This window comes from Martes martes, assembly GCF_963455335.1.
Source record: "Martes martes genome assembly, chromosome: 15".
NCBI lineage: Eukaryota > Metazoa > Chordata > Mammalia > Carnivora > Mustelidae > Martes > Martes martes.
In genome coordinates this window covers 33,408,706-33,427,640 of record NC_137903.1, presented here as the reverse complement: position 1 = coordinate 33,427,640, position 18,935 = coordinate 33,408,706, and the positions used below count along the sequence as shown (strand labels likewise).

At 40.2% G+C, this 18,935-nt stretch overlaps 1 protein-coding gene across 1 annotated transcript in view; it reads right to left on the bottom strand.

Annotated features, from left to right (window-relative positions):
* Positions 1-18,935, bottom strand: part of LOC308355929 (complement receptor type 1-like) — a gene marked incomplete at both ends in the record, with an annotated part of 62,333 nt that overhangs the window by 20,398 nt on the left and 23,000 nt on the right. The window contains 4 exons of the mRNA XM_080824492.1: positions 59-162; positions 7,462-7,896; positions 8,018-8,337; positions 12,821-12,954. Of these exons, the coding sequence (XP_080680618.1) occupies positions 59-162; positions 7,462-7,896; positions 8,018-8,337; positions 12,821-12,954 (993 nt within the window). The remainder of the gene's footprint in view (positions 1-58; positions 163-7,461; positions 7,897-8,017; positions 8,338-12,820; positions 12,955-18,935) is intronic.

The window sequence follows — 18,935 nt, the reverse complement described above, 5'->3', positions numbered from 1 at the left end:
TGCAGGCCTTGATCCCAGGAACCTGAAATCATGATCTGAACCGAAATCAGCCACTTACCAACGAGGCGACCCTGTCCACCATTCTTCATATTGGGATGGTGAACACTGCTCAACTTCTCAAACCTTAGAGTTGAATTGTAATCCACCACCTCATTTCTTATTCTACAAAATTATCTTTTGATACTTTTATCACAGCCACTGCTAAAAGCCCAGTTTTGCAAAGACTTGTTGTCACCAAGAGGAACCTACTGAAGAAAAAATAGAAGAACTCTACTGCAAGCTAATATAGCCAAGGCCTATTGGGAGACAGTAGTTGCACAGTATCTGAGAAATACCCAGAATTGCTGTTCCACCAAATATTTAAAATAGCCCATGGGTCTCCTCTGAGATCCTGAAGGTTCCCAGGGCACATCAGCCGACAATTTGGGAAATGCAGCACTCCACTAATCTTTGTCTGTAAAGTGGAATTTATATTTATATTTACTATATTTACTATAATTGTTTATATTTATATTTACTATAATTTATATTTATATGTATATTTACTATATTTATATTTACTATATTTATATTTACTATAATTGTTGACATATTCATGATTAGATCTATCATCTTATTATTTGATTTTTATTTGTCGTTCCTTTCCTATGTTCCTTATATTCTTCTCTTTTGCCTTCATTTTGAGTATGAAAAAAGCTTTTATTTATTTATTTAAAGAGAGAGAGCACGAGCGTGAGTGAGCAGGGGGAGGGGCACAGTGAGAGGGAGAGAGAGAGAGAATCTCAAGCAGACTCTGTGCTGAGCACCACCTGAATTCATCCGAAATCAGGAGTTGGACGCTTAACCACCTGAGCCACCCAGGAGTCCCTATGGTTATTTCTTCTTATTAGATTATTTGTTACACATTCTTTTAAGATGACATGCATCCTTACCAAGTTAACGTGCAATGAGCAATTATCAATTCCCCAGCAATGCAGGATCTGTAGAAAATGCTCACTCTGTTTATTTCCTTCCTGTCTTTTGTTCTATCATGTTTATGTTTTTAGAATCTACATATATTTTAGGGTCTCATTAGCCATATTCAGTGTACACACTGCCGGCTGCTTGCTGGGCTACAACCATTTGCTACTAAGCTGGACCCTAATGGTAATGGATTCCATCAGCAGGCTCAGCTAAGATTTTGAAAATCTGTAGAAATACGTGGTTGCCTAAACAATGAGCTTCCAAAGACATCCATGCCCTAATCCCTGGAGCCTGCGAATGTTACCTCATATGGCACCAGGCTTTGCAGATGTGGTTAAATTAAGAATCTTGTGGTGGGAAGATTATCCTGGGTTATCTGGGTGGCCCTCAATGTAATCACAAAGGTCGTTGAAAGAGGGAGGCAGAGGATCCAAGATAGAAGAAGGAGATTTTAAGACATTCCAGTGCTGGCTTTGAAGGTAGGGAAAGGGGGCCATGAACCAAAGTACGCAGGCAGCCTCTGGACAAGAAGAGCAGGGAAACCTAATCTCCCTTGGAGCCTCCAGAAGAAACACAGCCCTACAGACCCATTTGAGAATTTGACCTCCAGAACCGTAAGAGAATAAATTTCCATTTTTGTAAGCCATTTAGTTTGTGGTAGTTTGTTAGAGCAGCAATAAGAAACTAATACAAGAGATATTAATGTATAGTTTTAGAAACTGGATTCCTAGAGAACAGAATTTGAACCTACTGTCTTCTTCTTACTGTGAGGTAGAAGTAAAAATGTAAATTGGGATAATAGCTGAAATTGAAAGAAACATATGAGCCTTCACTAGAGAAAGACTGATCTGGTTTCCTTTTCCTCCTTCGTTCCTAATCCCTCAAATTCTAAGAAGTATATTAATATGAACTCCATAAACTCACCTACCAAAGTTTATTTTTAAAAAAAAACTCTTCATAGCTTTAGGATATATTAAATACAATAGTTGAATAATATTTAAAGTATATAACGTGATGAAATTGACACTTGTGTGCACCATGAAACCATTACCACAATCAAGATAACAAACATTTCCATCACTCCAATAGTTTTCTCATTTTGCTTTATAATCCAGCTGTCTCTCTACCTCCTTCTCTAGGCCATCTCTGGCCTGCTTCTTACTTCAGATTGATTTGATCTTCTAGAATTTCATATAAACCAACTCCCTTGGTTTGTACTTTTATCCCCCCGTTTTGTTGATCTAGCTTTTACACAGAATGATTATTTTTGAGATTCACTCAGCTTGTTGCATATATAAAAGTATTTCTTTTTTTTTTTCTTTGCTGGGTGATAATCAGTTGTACCAATATACCTTAATTTGATTTGCCTGTTGGGCTCTTGAGTGCCATCTAGATTATTTCTAGTTATTGGCTAGTACAAATAAAGCCACTATGAAAATCCCGCCCAAGTCTCTGTGTAGTCAATTGCTTTCATTTCTCTTGAGTCAATACCTAGGAGTAAAATGCTCAGTCATAGACACATTTGAGTTTAGCTTTTTAAGAAACTTCCCAAATGCTTTCCAAAGTGGTTGTATCATTTTACCATGGAGTAATGATCCAGAACTTCACCTTATTGCCAATACTTGCTATGGTCAATTTTTAACATTTTAGGTTTTCTAGTGGGTGTATATTGTCATCTCATTGTGGTTTTTGCCTTGGGTGTCAGAGTCCACTTGGAAATACTCCTGATTCAAACTTTCATTCAAGGCAGATGGATTTATTCTGTGCTAGAAGCACAATCTACTTATTACTTCCATGTTCTTGTTTAAACATAAACTGTCAACCTGGACTATACTCTGCTCTCCATTCTGCATATTCTACTCTTTTATGAAAAGATTTGCAAGTGTTTTATTTAAACACTTCTATCAGTTAAAGAAAAAGAAGAGTATGCACTTCCAAAAATTTTATATTTTTAATATCAAAATCTTTATATATTGATATTATTATACTATATATTATATTTGGTATATTATATAACCTAATTTAATATATAATAAGATACCTAGGAATAAACCTAACAAAAGAGGCAAAGGATCTATACTCTAGGAACTATAGGACACTTATGAAAGAAATTGAGGAAGACACAAAAAGATGGAAAAACATTCCATGATCATGGATTGGAAGAAGAAACATTGTTAAAATGTCTATCCTGCCCAGAGCAATTTACACTTCCAATGCCATCCCTATTAAAATACCATTGACACTTTTCAAAGAGCCAGAACAAAAAGTCCTAAAATTTTTATGGAACAGGAAAAGACCTGAATCACCAAGTGAATGATGAAAAAGAAAAACAAAGCTGGGGGTCTCATGTTGCCTGATTCCAAGCTTTATTACAAAGCTGTGATCACCAAGACAGCATGTATTGGCACAGAAACAGACACATAGACTAATGGAACAGAATAGAGACTCCAAAAATGGACCCTCAATTCTATCGTCAACTAATCTTTGACAAATCAAGAAAAAATCTTTAAGGGAAAAATGACAATATTTTCAGTAAGTGGTGCTGGGAAAATTGGACAGCTATATATGGAAGAATGAAAATGGACCATTCCCTTACACCATACATAGGAAAATTCAAAATGAATGAAAGACTCAATGTGAGACAGGACTCCATCAAAATCCTAGAGGAGAACATGGGCAGTAACCTCTTCGACATCGGCCACAGCAACCTCTTTCAAGACACATCTCTAAAGGCATGTAAACAAAAGCAAAAATGAACTTTTGGGATTTCATCAAGATCAAAAGCTTCTGCACAGCAAATGAAACAGTCAACAAAACTAAGAGGCACCCCACAGAATGGAAGAAGATGTTTGAAAATGACATTACAGATAAGGGGCTGATATCCAAGATCTATAAAGAACTTTTCAAACTCAACACTCAAAAAATTAATAACCCAGTCAAAAAATGGGCAGAAGACATGAACAGACATTTCTCCAAAGAAGACATACAAATGGCTAACAGACACATGAAGAAATGTTCAACATCTCTAGCCATCAGGGAAATTCAAATCAAAACCACACTGAGATACCACCTTACACCAGTTAGAATGCCCAAAATTGACAAGGCAAGAAACAACAAATGTTGAAGTTGTGGAGAAAGGGGAACCCTCTTACACTGTTGGTGGGAAAGCTAGCTGGTACAGCCTCTCTGGAAAACAGTATGGAAGTTCCTCAAGGTGTTAAGAACAGAGCTACCCTACAACCTAGCAATTGCTCTACTAGGTATATACACCAAAGATACAGATGTAGTGAAAAGAAGGGCCACATGCACCCCAGTGTTTATAGCAGCAATGTCCGCAATAGCCAAACTGTGGAAGGAGCTGAGATGCCCTTCAACAGATGAATGGATAAAGAAGATGTGGTACATATATATAATGGAATATTATTCAGCCATTAGAAATGATGAATATGCACCATTTGCACTGACATGGATGGAACTGGAGGGGATTATGTTAAGTGAAGTAAGTCAAGCTGAGAAAGACAATTATCATATGGTTTCAGTCATATGTGGAACATAAGCAATAGCACGGAGGACCATAAAAAAAGGGAGAGAAATCCAAAGCGAGAGAATCAGAGAGAGAGTTGAACCATGAGAGACTACGGACCCTGGGGAAACAATCTGAGGGTTTCAAAGGAGGAGGGTGGGGGGAGGGGGTTACAGGTAATAGGTATTGAGGAGGGCACGTGTTGTGATCAGCACTGGGTGTTGTACTAACTAATAAGTGATTGAACATTACATCAAAAACTAATTATGTACTGTACAGTGGCTAATTGAACATAATTTTAAAAATTTACATATTTATGTTTGATGTTTAAAAATATTTATACATTCATAATATTAGTATATTATGTATTTGGTATATTACATAATCTAATTTAATATGTAATAGTATGATTCTAATAGATAACTTGGTATGTTATATATAACATTAATTTATTATATTACAATACATATTATATATTTTACAGATTAATGTATATTATAAATTATAAACCACATAAACTATGCGAATTAATACTATAAATTATATTCATATCATATAGCTTAATGAAGCTATTATGTATGATATATAATGCAATTATATGTTAATTATATAACAATGAATTATAATATATAATGTCCTCTAAATAAATATTGCATAATATATACATATAAACTGTTAGATAACAGAAATATAACTATTTTATATTACAGGTAATATATTATGTATAGTAAAATATTAAATATATTTAAATATCTATACTAGTTTTTATTTATAACCATGTAATTTATATTACATATAAATAGAAATTTAAAAATATGATACAAATGAAATAAACATTTTAAGTGCTTTGCTAATCATGATGATTTAACATAATCATTAATTAACATCTACAAGGGCATAATAGTCACAATGAGTTTCTCTGTTTACAAGTGGATGTAAAGCTATCATTTCAACCAGTCTTGCTACTTTCTGAAGTTTTTGTTTTTGTCAACTTTTGGTCACTTGTGATTAGACTGAGCATGTTTCTTCCTCTTCATGTCTCTGACAGAGAGCCTGGATGTGTGTGTGCCTGTGTGGGGGGCTGTCTGTGTACGTATGTGTGGAAGGTATTGTCAGCTATGCTATTTTCTTGTTTGCTTAAGCTGGCCTTATTAGAATTCTCTTCATTCTGCTTCTATGCAGACAAACTTTGAAGTTACTTGTCCAATCATAAAATTTATATTAGGTAAAACGAGGTCATATAAACCATAAATCTGCTCATCTGAGCATATCTGAACCCAAAAGGTGGCAAATCACAGAAAGCGACCCGCCTTCCCTCCCTTCTACCTAGCCGTCTTTATACAGCGGGACAACAGAGCCGCATCTCACCCAAGGACCAGAAGAGGGCGCCAGAAGCTGCCCTATAGTCTACACCGTCCTAGTAGGCTTAATAGGCCAATCTGTATGTAAAATAACTACCCCTGTGAATCAGCCTGCGCGATCATTTCTGGGTTCAATCCTTACCCGTTGCTAAATCCATGCTCCTTCGCACTCAGCCTTCTCTGATCACTGAAGCTGAGATGTCTCCCTTTACAGACATGTGGTGGCGGTTAGACTCTCTTGAGGGACGCTCCTACTCATGGCTTCATATATCTGCATGGGGATTTTCAGGTTTCGTAACACTGTCACATACACTACCTCATTTGCTTTTTACAGTAATCCTCTCAGATTGCCAGATGTGAATTATGTCCATTTTATATACATGGACACTGAAACTCAGGGAACTTATTGACTTGCTGACCCCAGGCTCATAGCTACTCAGTAGCAGAGGCTGAAAAAAAACAGAGCCCTGGCCTCTCAATTAAGGACATTTCACAAAACCCTACCACCCAACTTCCATATGCATGCACCTTGAAGACACAGCTTTCTCATCACGTCCAAAGTGCTTTGATCAGCATTCCGTCAGCACTTTCGGTGCCTACATTCCTTTAGCAAGTAAATTACCAGATAGTTTAGCTGTTTCACATTTTGAAGTTATTATGATAACCTTAGTAAATAAATATATATATGTATATATTTTGCAATTAGCATTCCAGTACGAAGAGGACCAGATAACATAAGGTCCACAAACATTTCTAAGCACTGACAACAGATTGCTTAATTTACTTGGCATGTCTCTTCTGAAAATAAGACTTCTAGGTTTTATCATGTTTTTTCACTTGACAGGTTACTTTACGATGTCTAAGGAGATAAAATATTAATAACGACTTTTTAAAAAAGATTATTCCATGTATTCACTTGACAGAGAGACTGAGGGCGAGCATGAGCAGGCAGAGCAGCAGGCAGAGGGAGAAGCAGGCTCTCTGCTGAGCAGGGAGCCCAGTGTGGGGCTCGATCCGAGGACCCTGGCATCAGGACCCGAGCAGAAGGCAAGTCGAAGGCAGCCGCTTAACTGACTGAACCGCCGAGGCACCCCAATAACAGCTTTTTAAAAAAGAGTTTACTTATTTACTTGTCAGAGAGAGGGAGAGAGAGAGAGAGACTGAACAAGCAGGGGGAGTGGCAGGAAGAGGGAGAAGCAGGCTCCCTGCTAAGCAAGGAGTTTGATGTTGAAATCAGGACCTGAGCCAAGGGCAGAGGCTTAACCGACTGAGCCACCCAGGCGTCCCCAATAACAACTTTTGTGGAAACTTGGTTTTTCCCTGTTCCTTCCTCTCTTAGAAAAGAAGGCACAATCAGTAATGAATGTGTAATGTCTAGTGACAGTGGAGAACAAAATCAGTCACCAAGAAGAGGTGGGACAAAAGCAATTAAGGCTCTCATTTCAACGAAGATGTTGCCAGGGAGTCCAAGCAAACTAAGAAGACTTCTCAGAAGGCCAAAAATAAGAGAAGGATTCTAAATGAAGGTGTTTACCTATTTAAAGGGAAGGAAGGAAGGGAAGATGCCTCCACAAACTTTCCAAATAGTTATAACAGGTTTTATTTTGTACTAACCGCATGACTAAAATGCCACACTGTGTAAACATCTCACATTTCCCTTCTGTCTGCAGCTTGTGACAGCGAGGGCCCTGGAGCTTCCCTTGCCCTTCTAACCCCAAGTGCGGCCATGGGATTTGTGCAAACGAAGGCTCTCGGTGAGTGTCTGTGGTGGGTTGGGGGCGTGGGCGGGTGAATGCAGTCTGATGCAGGGCAGTGTAAGGTGAGAACTGCACCCCCAGGACTGCTTCTCCAAACACCCTGGTGAACGAAGGGCAGAAGTCACGGCTGAGGGATAGAACATGAATAAGTGGCAGGCTCTGTGCTAGACCCCGACACGCTTTATGCCATTCAAGTAACACCACCACGAGGTAGAAATCAGTGTTTGCCACCGCACAGAAGAGGAAATCCATTCGGACAGGTGTAGTAACTTTCCCCACACTTAAGAGCTTGCTAAAGTTAGAAACCAGATTAGTCGCATTTCCCACCCCCCTTTCTTTCGCTGAGATCAGCACTCCACTCCGCTCCCGCGGGGCTTCGTTAACTCACAAAAGCAGGTAATTCCCCGCGGCACCTGCCGAGCACCTGCGCGCTCCCGGCTGGCACCACACCAGCGCCCCCCGCAGAAGGCAACTCCACGCTCACCCGGAGGCCACCAGGGTCCCGGCACAAACGGGGACCCCAGAGCCCACCCGCCTTTGCGCGCCACCCTGGGGACCCGAAAGCCCAGCCCCGCGTCTCACCCCAGGCGTCCGGCAGCGCGAGCAGCACCAGAACCGCCAGGAGGGCTCCTCGCAAGCCGGAGAGAGGAGGCCCCGGCGGCCCGAGAGGCTGCAGGCTGCTCCGAGAAGACGCTGCCATCCTCCACAGGCAGCTCGAGTAAGTAGGTGCGACCTGGAAGGCAAGCGCAGGGATCGAGGCGAAGAGGTGAGAGACGATGCACTCTGCTCCCAGAGTCTAGGGAGCGCAGCGGGGAGGCCGGGACGGAAGCCTTTGACCGCAGCTTCCCCTTAATGGGCGAGGTCTTGTTTACTCCTAATTTGCATTGTTTCCAGCGAATCTGGCTCTCACAGACCACCTTAGGGACCCATCTGCGGGAGCAAAACTTGGCGATGCTTCAGCTCCTTAATGCAGTCCGCGCCGCGGATGGGTGGCTCCGGCTAAAGGCGGTGGATTCTCCCAGCTCGGCTTTCACACGCCCCTGCGTGGCTTTTCCCCTTTGCAAGAATCCGCGTGGGTAGGTCTGCGAACGAAATGCCTGCTCTCTGTGTTAAAGCCACAATTTTGGACAAATATGTGCAGTGTACGGGAAATACGAAGAACCAATTCCTTTATGTTGAATTGAAATATACCGAGCCATTGAAAAACAATTTTTAAACAGTGACTTAATCAGATTTGCATTTTTAAAATACAGTTGTCTGTACTGCGGAGAGACTGGATTGGAATAAGGCAACAGGGAATGGGGCTGACCAGCAAGGAGGTTTTGCCATCATCCAGGTGAGATATGACCGTGGCCTCTACCGGAGATTAAGTGGGCAATTAAGACATCAGAGACAGAATCCACAAAACTTATTCATGCATTGGATTTTGGTTACTCCCTTTCTTAAAGTGAGTGGTGAGGAAAAGAAAGGAAGCAGGAGTGAGCCTCAGCTTTCAAATGAATGATGGTGCGATTTATTGGTATAAAATGTGGGGGACAAATTTGGAGCAGGGGGTTAAGCACTCAAAGACCAGAGAAATAAGAGTGTGTGGTAGGCTGAATAATGGCCCCCAAACAGGTCCAGATCCTAATTCCCAGCCCAGTGACTACATCATATTCCGTGGCAAGAGGGGTTTTGCAGTTGTGATTCAATTAGGATTTTTAAAAAGATTTTATTTATTTATTTGACAGACAGAGATCACAAGTAGGCAGAGAAGCAGGCAGAGAGAGAGAGGAGGAAGCAGGCTCCCTGCTGAGCAGACAGCCCCATGAGGGACTCTATCCCGGGACCCTGGGATCATGACCTGAGCTGAAGGCAGAGGCTTTAACCCACTCAGCCACCCAGGTGCCCCTAGGATTTTGAGATGGGAGATGATCCTGGATTATCCCAGTAGGCAGTGTAATCACAGGGGGCCTTATGGAGGAGGCACCAGATCAGAGCAGGAGAAGGTTGTTACTGAAGGAGAGATTGGGGACTCGCTGCCATGAGCCAAGGAATGATATTCACCTCTACAAGCTGGAGAGGCAAGGGACAGATTCTCCCCTGGAGCTTTCAGAATGAACCAGACCTGCCAATACCTGTTTTAGCCCTGTAAGATTCATTTCAGACTTGTGACCTCCAGGCTTGTAAAAGAATAAATCTGAATAATATTCCATTGTGTAAATATACCACATCTTCTTTATCCATTCATCTGTTGAAGGGCTAACTGAACATAATAATAATAAGAATAAATCTGCGTCATTTTTGGCTACAAGGTAACTTGCTACAATAGGAAACATATGAAAGAGAAGGTAACCTGACCAAGGGAGAGTGTCAAAGGCTCTTTTTTTCTTTTTCTTTTTTCTTTTTTAACTGAGGACTTGGGCTTGAGACAGATGGAGTTTTAGTGGGAGCTAGGGAGGCATAGGAACATTCTAGGAAAAGATTGGGAATATAGTTTGTGGATTATGAAACTGGACTTCCAGAAAAGCCAAAAAATAGGCCCTTTGGAAATGGGTAGAAGAGAGTCAAAATCTCAAGAACTGATGGTACTATTAAGTGAGAACATGTAGAATAAATGATTGGAAGATCAGGACAGAAGCATTTAGATGTGGTTCATGGTTTTTAATATTTTTGTGTACGGTAGACCCCTCTGCTTCTTTGGTCAAGCCTATGGACCCCTTCTCAGAATTAATTTTTCAATGTGTAAAATAGAGTACCTAGGATTACAAAGGAAATGGGTTATACTGAAGTCTAGTTCTAGCCATGAACTTTTGGAAGTCTGCAGCCTCTAAGATAAGGACCCCAGATTTAAAAGTTAGATAAAACAAGAGTCAGTTGTTTGTAAAGTAAGAGTTGGAATGAGTTGTGTGGAGAGTAGAGTAATTGCAAATGTCACATGCTGTAGAGAGCAGAGGAAGGAGTGGGAAGGTATAATAGATATTTTGGTAAACATGTTAGCCTTTTTTCCTTCTGTGCATAGCTATGCTTCATGGTAGGGAAAAGATGCTCAAGATAGAGAACTACTCTCCCTCTTCTCAGTGCAGCTTCCCTAATGGAGACCCCCATACACACAGTCCAGCAAATGTATACCACTGAGTGTGAATAGCCCCAGCTCACACATTCTAGAATATGGTTTTACTTCATTTATCCCTTGTACTCAAGTCTCAGCTCCTATCCTCACCAGTTGAATAAGGGGCCAGGTATGTTTCTCATTTTCCAGCAGTTTCCATGAGGCTCTCTCCCAACACTCTATTGCAAGAAATATTTATTTTGATCCTTGTCACATCTCCTCTTTAATTTATCCAATACCAAGCTCTCAAGAATCTGATACCATCCTTTTAAATTAGTCTCCACAGAGTAATGGAAGGAGATGCCAGAGCATAGTTGGCTGAGCAAAAGGGAATAGAAGACCCAGCTCCCCAGGCTCACATCACATACTATCAGAACACACACTCATTATCACTTTTTGCACGAATATCCCGACATTTGCTTTCTCCCCTCATTCCTTGAAGGTCTAGTTCCCACCTCACAACAACCTTCTCTGCTCTTACCCCTGTCACCGTCACAGAAGTTAAGGAAATTATCCAGGCTGGAGATGTATTTGGGTGAGTGACAATGGGGGAGAGAGTGGAGGTTGAGTTAAGTTACCCTATGATGTTTTCATCATCTGCTAAGAGAAGGAAGGAGAATGGAGATGAAGGCAAGATGGAGTAGATGGCTTGAGGTGAGCAAACAGATTAGAGGAATGAAAACAGTACTGATTATGAATAAAAGATACTGAACAGCATCCCATTTCTGGGTATGTATCCAAAAGGACTGAAAGCAATGTCATGAAGAGCTATTTGCACAACACTGTTCATAGCAGCATTATGCACAAGAGCCGGAAAGTGCAAACAGCCCACATGTCCATTGATAGATGAGTGAACTAGATGTGGTCTATACATGCAGTGGAGTATTATCCAGCCTGAAAAAAAAAATCTTCCACAGGCTTCAGCATGGAGAAACCTTGAGGACATTATGCTAGGTGGTATAAGCCAGTCACAGAAGGACACTGTATGATTCCATATATGCGAGCTATCTATCTATATCTATCTATCTATCTATATCTATATATATATAAAGTAGTCAAGTTCATAGAGACAGGAAGTAGAATGGTGGCTGCTGGTTGAGGGCTGGAGGGAGTAGGGAATGTAGAGTTAGTGTTTAATGGATATAGCATTTCAACTTTGTAAGATGAAAAAGTTCTGGAAATCTGTTGGACAACAATGTGAATATACCTAACACTTCTGAACTGTACACTTAAAAATGGTTAAGATGATAAATTTTATGTTCTGTATATATTTTAAAAACTCAAAGATGCCAAACAGAATAGTCTAGGAGGAGATGGTGGGAGAAATTTGTGGTAGCCAGTGAGGAAGATTTTATTTTCTCAATAGTATAAATGGTAGACCAAGGAAAATTGGCATTCGGATTTTGACAGTAGTGGGGAAGGGCTGGGGAAAGGTGTTGGGTGGACAGATAGAAAAGAAAAACTTGATGATGAGGGAACTGAGTTTGTGGGTTGAGAACTGGCTAAAACAACGAAGTGGTGAGATCCAGAATTCATAAATGTTAAATGAGGAACTCTAAAAACCCTCACTAAGTGGAATTGAAATAAAAACATAAAAGTAAAAACCCTAAGAATTCATTCACTGTAGGAGAAAAAAAAATCACATAAGGCAAGTGTTTTTGTTAAAAGATAAAATTTATTTGAGTCACTGCTATACAGATTTTTAAAGGAACCAAAGCCCTGATAGAACTGCCAAAGAAATCTCCAAAGCCTGAATCTGTACACCAAAACTGTACAATTAAAACTTGACTCTCAAAATGGAAAAAAATTGTGCAAATTGTAATTACTGATTAGGGAAAAGGCAAAATATATATTGTGGGGGGGAAAAACCTGTCAAACCAAGTGGAAATGAAAGAGAAATATTCAACCATATGAGAGCAAGATGCTACGATTAAAATAAAATTAGACTTCTCAACGAAAGTATTTCATAACAACATGAAATATTCTCTACTTGGCTTAAATAATTAAAACCACACTACAACCAGAAGTGTGTGATAACAGTAAGTACTGATTGCATAAGAAGAGTGACAATAGGAGGACAGCTCTTTCTAGCGCCTTCCTTAAAATGGTGTTAATTTGGAGTTACGGGTTTATAGCTATAGCCTGATGTCAGGCATATTGTGGGTGAGGCTTCAGAAAGTCCTTGAAGAGCATATGGTGGTGAAACTGGGCTCCCATCTTTACTACCAAGCGAACTTTCTTCATTCTGCTTGAGAATAACTGCATATGGGAAATTATAGCTTATGAAGTCATTTCACTGATGCTGAGGCCATACGCCTAGACTTGCTGAGATGAAAATGGTTTCTTCCCAACCAATGTTCCAAACAAGAAGGCACACTGAAATAGAGAGTTTCTGTTCAGGAGGCAGCACGAAGGGCAGGGGTGTAACTCAAAGTTTAAATAAGGACAGCGTTCACCTTCTCTATGTACCAACTCTAAGTGCCATAACCAATAGAGCGTTGAGCCTCTTAGAAGATATATTTTTAAAGAGGTCCCTTTCTTCAGATAACATGATCTGAAGCAAATAATAAAGTTTATATTGATAAATACAAAGAATAATAAATGAGGGAGAAATCAAAGCAAGAGTTGAGTTCTTATTCATGCATTGATTCAACAAATATTTAAGTACTAGCGTTATTTTGGATGCCCCTGTGGTTTGGGTTTAGACATCATTCTGGCCTGGTCTCCCCTGTGCTCTTTTGTTTTTCTATAACTCCCCAGCACCAGGTGATCTTTTCTTCCTCAGCAACCACAGCGGTTTTTCTGTATCTTGTTTGTGGTAATTATTCTTACACTATGACTTATAGTGTCTATTTTTTTTCTGTACTAAAATAAGTTCCAGGAAGACAGAGGTGGTATCTTTATACTTTATAGACTATGTAAGAGAAAGCAGTTTGAAGACAGATTTGAGCTTGAATTCAAACTTTTGCCTATTACTGATTCTGAGACTGTGGGCAATAGGTTAGCTTTGGTTTTCTCATCTTGGATGTTATATGCTCACCTTGGGCTAATACCTTTCACCGAGGTAATGAGGGCTGACACAAGGCAGGAGGGAGGCTCAGCACAATGCCTGGGCATGGCAGACCTCCAAATGCTCAGCCCCACTCCTCCTGGGGACCTTGGGGACCCTTCATGTTGCCGGTCCTGTTTTCTATACTCCTCATCATTCAGTCTTCAACCCCCATGGTGACTCTTTAGTGCCCTCTCCTTTCTCCTTAAATCCCTACCATCTCCTTTCCCAATCTTCCTTTCAGGTGACTGTTTTGCTTTCTAGCCACTGAAAAAAACAGAGTTGTCAGAAGAGAACCTTCCTCACATGCATTTGCCATCACGGCTCCCTCCTGCCTTTGTCTATGTCCGCATCTTCTACCTTCTCTCCTATTAGGGAGGCCACACTCTGATCTAAGCTCTGCGCCCCAGCTGGAGCATTTGATCCCCTCCCTTCTTGCTCACCCAGATGTTGCTCCAGAAATTCTTCCTTTTCCTTCCTGTCATCATTCCTCCCTTCCTAGTAGATCATTCTCATCAGCGTATGGAAATGGCGGCCTGACTGCTGATTCTCCATTTTTAATGGATAGTGCTTTTGACCTTACTTGTTAGTCTTGCCATCTATTCCCTTTCCCATGCCTCTTTGTAGAAAACCTCCTTGAAAGAGGAGTCTATAGTTGAGATCTCCAATTTATCTCCTTTCATTCTCTCTTAAGCTGACTTCAATCAGGAGTTTGCCTCCTTACCCTTCACCGGAATCATTCTTGTCAAGTTCACCAACAAATCCTGAGCTGCTAAACACAGTGGTCAGTATTCACTACTGCTCTTGGTCCATCAGCAGCATTTGACAGAGTTGATATCTCCTACCTCCTTAAACGTCATCCTTCACATGATTTCTACCACACTGTGCTCTTGGGTGCTTCCCCTATATCAGAGGCTGCTTCTTCACTCCTTGGTTGGTTCCTTCTCATACTCCATGTCTTCTGATGTGGAAGGACCCAAGGCCTGGCACATGGACCTTTTCCCTAGCCCTTCTCATCCCCTTGTTCATCTTATTTGATCTCATTATTACATGCATCCATATGCTGACAAGGCCCATATCTATGTCTTAAGACCTATTCTCTGAAATAGACTTGTACCCAGCTGTCTTCTTGATACTTCTCCTTGGATAGCTATTAGATATCTCATTTATAACATCTCCAAAGTGAAACTTCTGCTTTTTTCTCCCTAATCTTGCCTTTTCACATTGTCAGTCATCATAATTAATCATGATTCCATCCTTCTGGTCAGCAGACCGAAAAAACCTGCCATCATCACTGCTTCCTGCCTTACAACTGTCAGCAAAACCTCCTGTCACTGTCTTCAAGATACATGCAGAAGCTGACCTCTTCTCATCAGCCTACTTGTGGCTACTCACAACTTCTTACCTAGATTATTGTGATCAAGTCTTCATTGGCTCCCGAGGTTCCACCTTTGGTTTCCTACACTCAGTTCTTCACACAGCAGTTAAGGTGATCATTCTCCTCCCTGCCTAAAACCCTCCTTTGGTTTCCATCTCAGAATACACACCAAGGTCATTATAATGACCTAGCATACTCTATATGATGAACCTTGCTCCTCCTCCCTTTACCTCTCTGCCTTTATCCCTGCCCCTCTCTCTCCCTTGGTCAGTCCATACTAGGCCACACTGGTCTCCTTGCTGTGCCTCCAACACACCAGGTGCACACCACCTTATGGTCTCTGCACCTGCTGTTCTTTCTTTCTGGAATGTTCTTCCACTACCAGTAAGGCTAACTTCTTCCTTCATCCTAGTCTTTGCTTAAATGCCATTTTCTTAGTGAGGGCTTCTCTTCCAACTTCTCTAGCTCCTTCTCCTGCTTTATTTCTCTTCAAAACATGTATCATCTTTTTAATTTTATTCTTAGTTATTATGATATGAATTTAGTATTTGTTGAATGGATGAATGAATTTAAAAAAACAGGGACATTAATTGGCAATATGAAGTAGATAAGTTAATAATCTCTGTGCATGATTACTAAAGATGTGTGAAACAGAACCATACATATTTAGTACTATGAAAATTAATAAATATAAAAGACATTTTGACATAAAAATGAATAAAAATACTTCAATTTCATTAGATACCAGTTTGTCTTCTGATTAGCTTGCTGGGTTGTATGGATCAATAGAATATACTTCCCGTGTTTCTAAATGAAGATCTCCTTCTTTAGGGATTTGATTTGTATAATAATTGCTAGATGGAAAAAGGAAAAAAGTAAACTCTTTACTCATTGGCCATAATCACTACAAATAGGTCACAGTTGTTTGTTTTCCATAATTCCTATCACATGATAATTAAATACTTTTCATGAATGATTCATTTTGTTATCTTGAGTATCATATAAGATAATTACTATAACCCCTATTATTTGGAAAGGCCCATAAAAATAATTTACTAGGATGCCAAGTGTCCAAGTCAGAAGCTGGTACTAGGGAGCTTTACCTCAGATCCAAGACCTTCAGGGACCTAGAACCATGAGCCTCAGCTTGAAAAATAAATCAAAAAGAAGCCTTTATTTTAGGATATGACTACAAACTTGCCTTTTGGGGGACATAGTCTTCCAATCTGATTTAAAACAATGTGTGTTGGAGAGGATGTGGAGAAAGGGGAACCCTCTTACACTGTTGGTGGGAATGCAAACTGGTGCAGCCACTTTGGAGAACAGTGTGGAGATTCCTCAAGAAGTTAAAAATAGAGCTTCCCTATGACCCTGCAATTGCACTACTGGGTATTTACCCCAAAGATACAGATGTAGTGAAAAGAAGGGCCATCTGTACCCCAATGTTTATAGCAGCAATGGCCACGGTTGCCAAACTGTGGAAAGAACCAAGATGCCCTTCAACGGACGAATGGATAAGAAAGATGTGGTCCATATACACTATGGAGTATTATGCCTCCGTCAGAAAGGACGAATACCCAACATTTGTAGCAACATGGACGGGACTGGAAGAGATTATGCTGAGTGAAAAGAGTCTTGCAGAGAGAGTCAAGTATCATATGGTTTCACTTATTTGTGGAGCATAAGAAATAACCCAGAGGACAAGGGTAGATGGAGAGGAGAAGGGAGTTGAGGGAAATTGGAAGGGGAGGTGAACCATGAGAGACTATGGACTTTGAAAAACAACCTGAGGGTTTTGAAGGGGCGGGGGGTGGGAGGTTGGGGGAACCAGGTGGTGGGTATTAGGGAGGGCATGGATTGCACGGAGCACTGGGTGTGGTGAAAAAACAATGAATACTGTTACGCTGAAAATAAATAAAAAAAATAAAGGGAAGTTTTTATATTTGATGTTAAATTCAGAATCCTTACATAGACTGATAGCACTAAAAGCTTGAAATAATTTTTAAGAGGACAATTTTACTTTTACTCCTTGAAAGCCCACATGCTTTACTGTGCTTCTAAAACCACTTAGCCAAAATGAGCAAGAGAAAATAAAATGCGATTACACTATCATGTAGAACTCTGAAATAAGGTATTACAAAATTACTGAAGAAGAAAGATGTCTGCTAAGGGTACTTAGAGTATGTTGCTCATATATATTTAAGAGGTCAGCTTTTAAGTAGGTTATAAGCGGTGTATGTTAAGAGTGGCATCTCCCAAATGTTTGGGTGGCTTTTAAACATATCTTGTTACGTAGACAGATTTCTCAGTGACTCTCATCTCATTTATAGAGTATTTAAGGCAGTTCAAGTATCTATATCAACTATCAGAAAACAAATTGAAGTCAGTTACAAACTGGAAATAAAATGAGTAAGTAAAGCTTAGGAATGTACCTTAACAGACATGTTTAGTTTGTATCAATGGAGGCAATTGATATAATCAAATTTGTAAACTTAATAATCTGCCAGGAACATCAAATTATTTGAGCTCATAGGCATTCCTAAAGTTTGCCAGTTTGCCTACATGTGTAAGCCTTTGATAACAAACTTAGTAGCATAAAGGAAAGAGATAGAGACTGCATTTTCTATTTAAATTTTTAGTAACTTAGCTAAAATTATCTTCTGATTTCCTGTGAGGAAACCCATATAAATGGCGTCCCTTTTTTTTAAGACCCTCTTCTTCCTTGAATTCTATGAAAATCCTCCTTCCTAATTCTCCTCCTACCTCTGACTATTCCTTCCCTCTCCTCCCTTTTAAGCATTACTGTCGCTTTTCCCCCAGACCTGTTCTCATCACTATTCTTACCTTTTTTGTTTTTCCTGGTCCCAAGGCTTCAAATGTGAGTTAAATATTGCCTACCTGAGCCCAGGCCCCCCTCCTGAGTCCTACATCGTGGATGGCCCCAAAGTAAGAGGGCAGAACTGAACTCATCTTTCCCTACAAAACTGTCCCTCTCCTCTTTTTGGTGTACCACTGGCTCCACTCCACACAAGTCACTCCACTCTTCTTAATAGGGACGATACCTCTTGATCCCCATCACTGCTGCTTTGTTGAAAGCACAGTCTTGCCCCTTCTGTTGAAAATGCCTATCTAGACATATTATTAATTTGCTTAAGATCCCACAGGACAAACACCAACTCCTTGTCATGGCATACAAGGTTTTTGATGATCTAGCTCCTGCCCATCTTTCTAGATTACCCTGTGACTGTTAAATGAAACATTAGTTCCATAGGATGTGAATGCATTATAGGAGAAAAAGAGTTCTGTGGTCCAATTAGCTTGGGGAACTCTGATTTAAAAATAAAACCAAACAGCTTTCTTTATTGTAGGACTTTAAATACACTCTTGGTCACTGTGAATCTTCATGAGAAAAATACTGTATGTAGTACTTCTCAATCTTATTTGCTCATAAAACACCCTTTTTTCCTGAAGTCTTTCACAAAATGAGGGTTATATGTTACATCACAAAACGAGGGTTATACGGTACATCTTTTTGTCAACACTACAGTCTAAAGTATATCACAAGTGTAGACCCTTCTAAGACCATTATATTATAAGAACTACATAAACAATCTGATGTAACTGTGATGGCCCCTGTGAATTGAAGCGCCCAGGTCTGGTGGGCTTAGAACAAACTCCTCAGGTTCACAGGTGCCATCATTACATAGTTTCAATGTAACCCCTTCCTGTCTAATGTCTACACCAGGTGTTTTACAACCGTGAACAATGTGCCAGATGGCACTGATGGCACAGGCCAGGTGACTTGGCATGTTA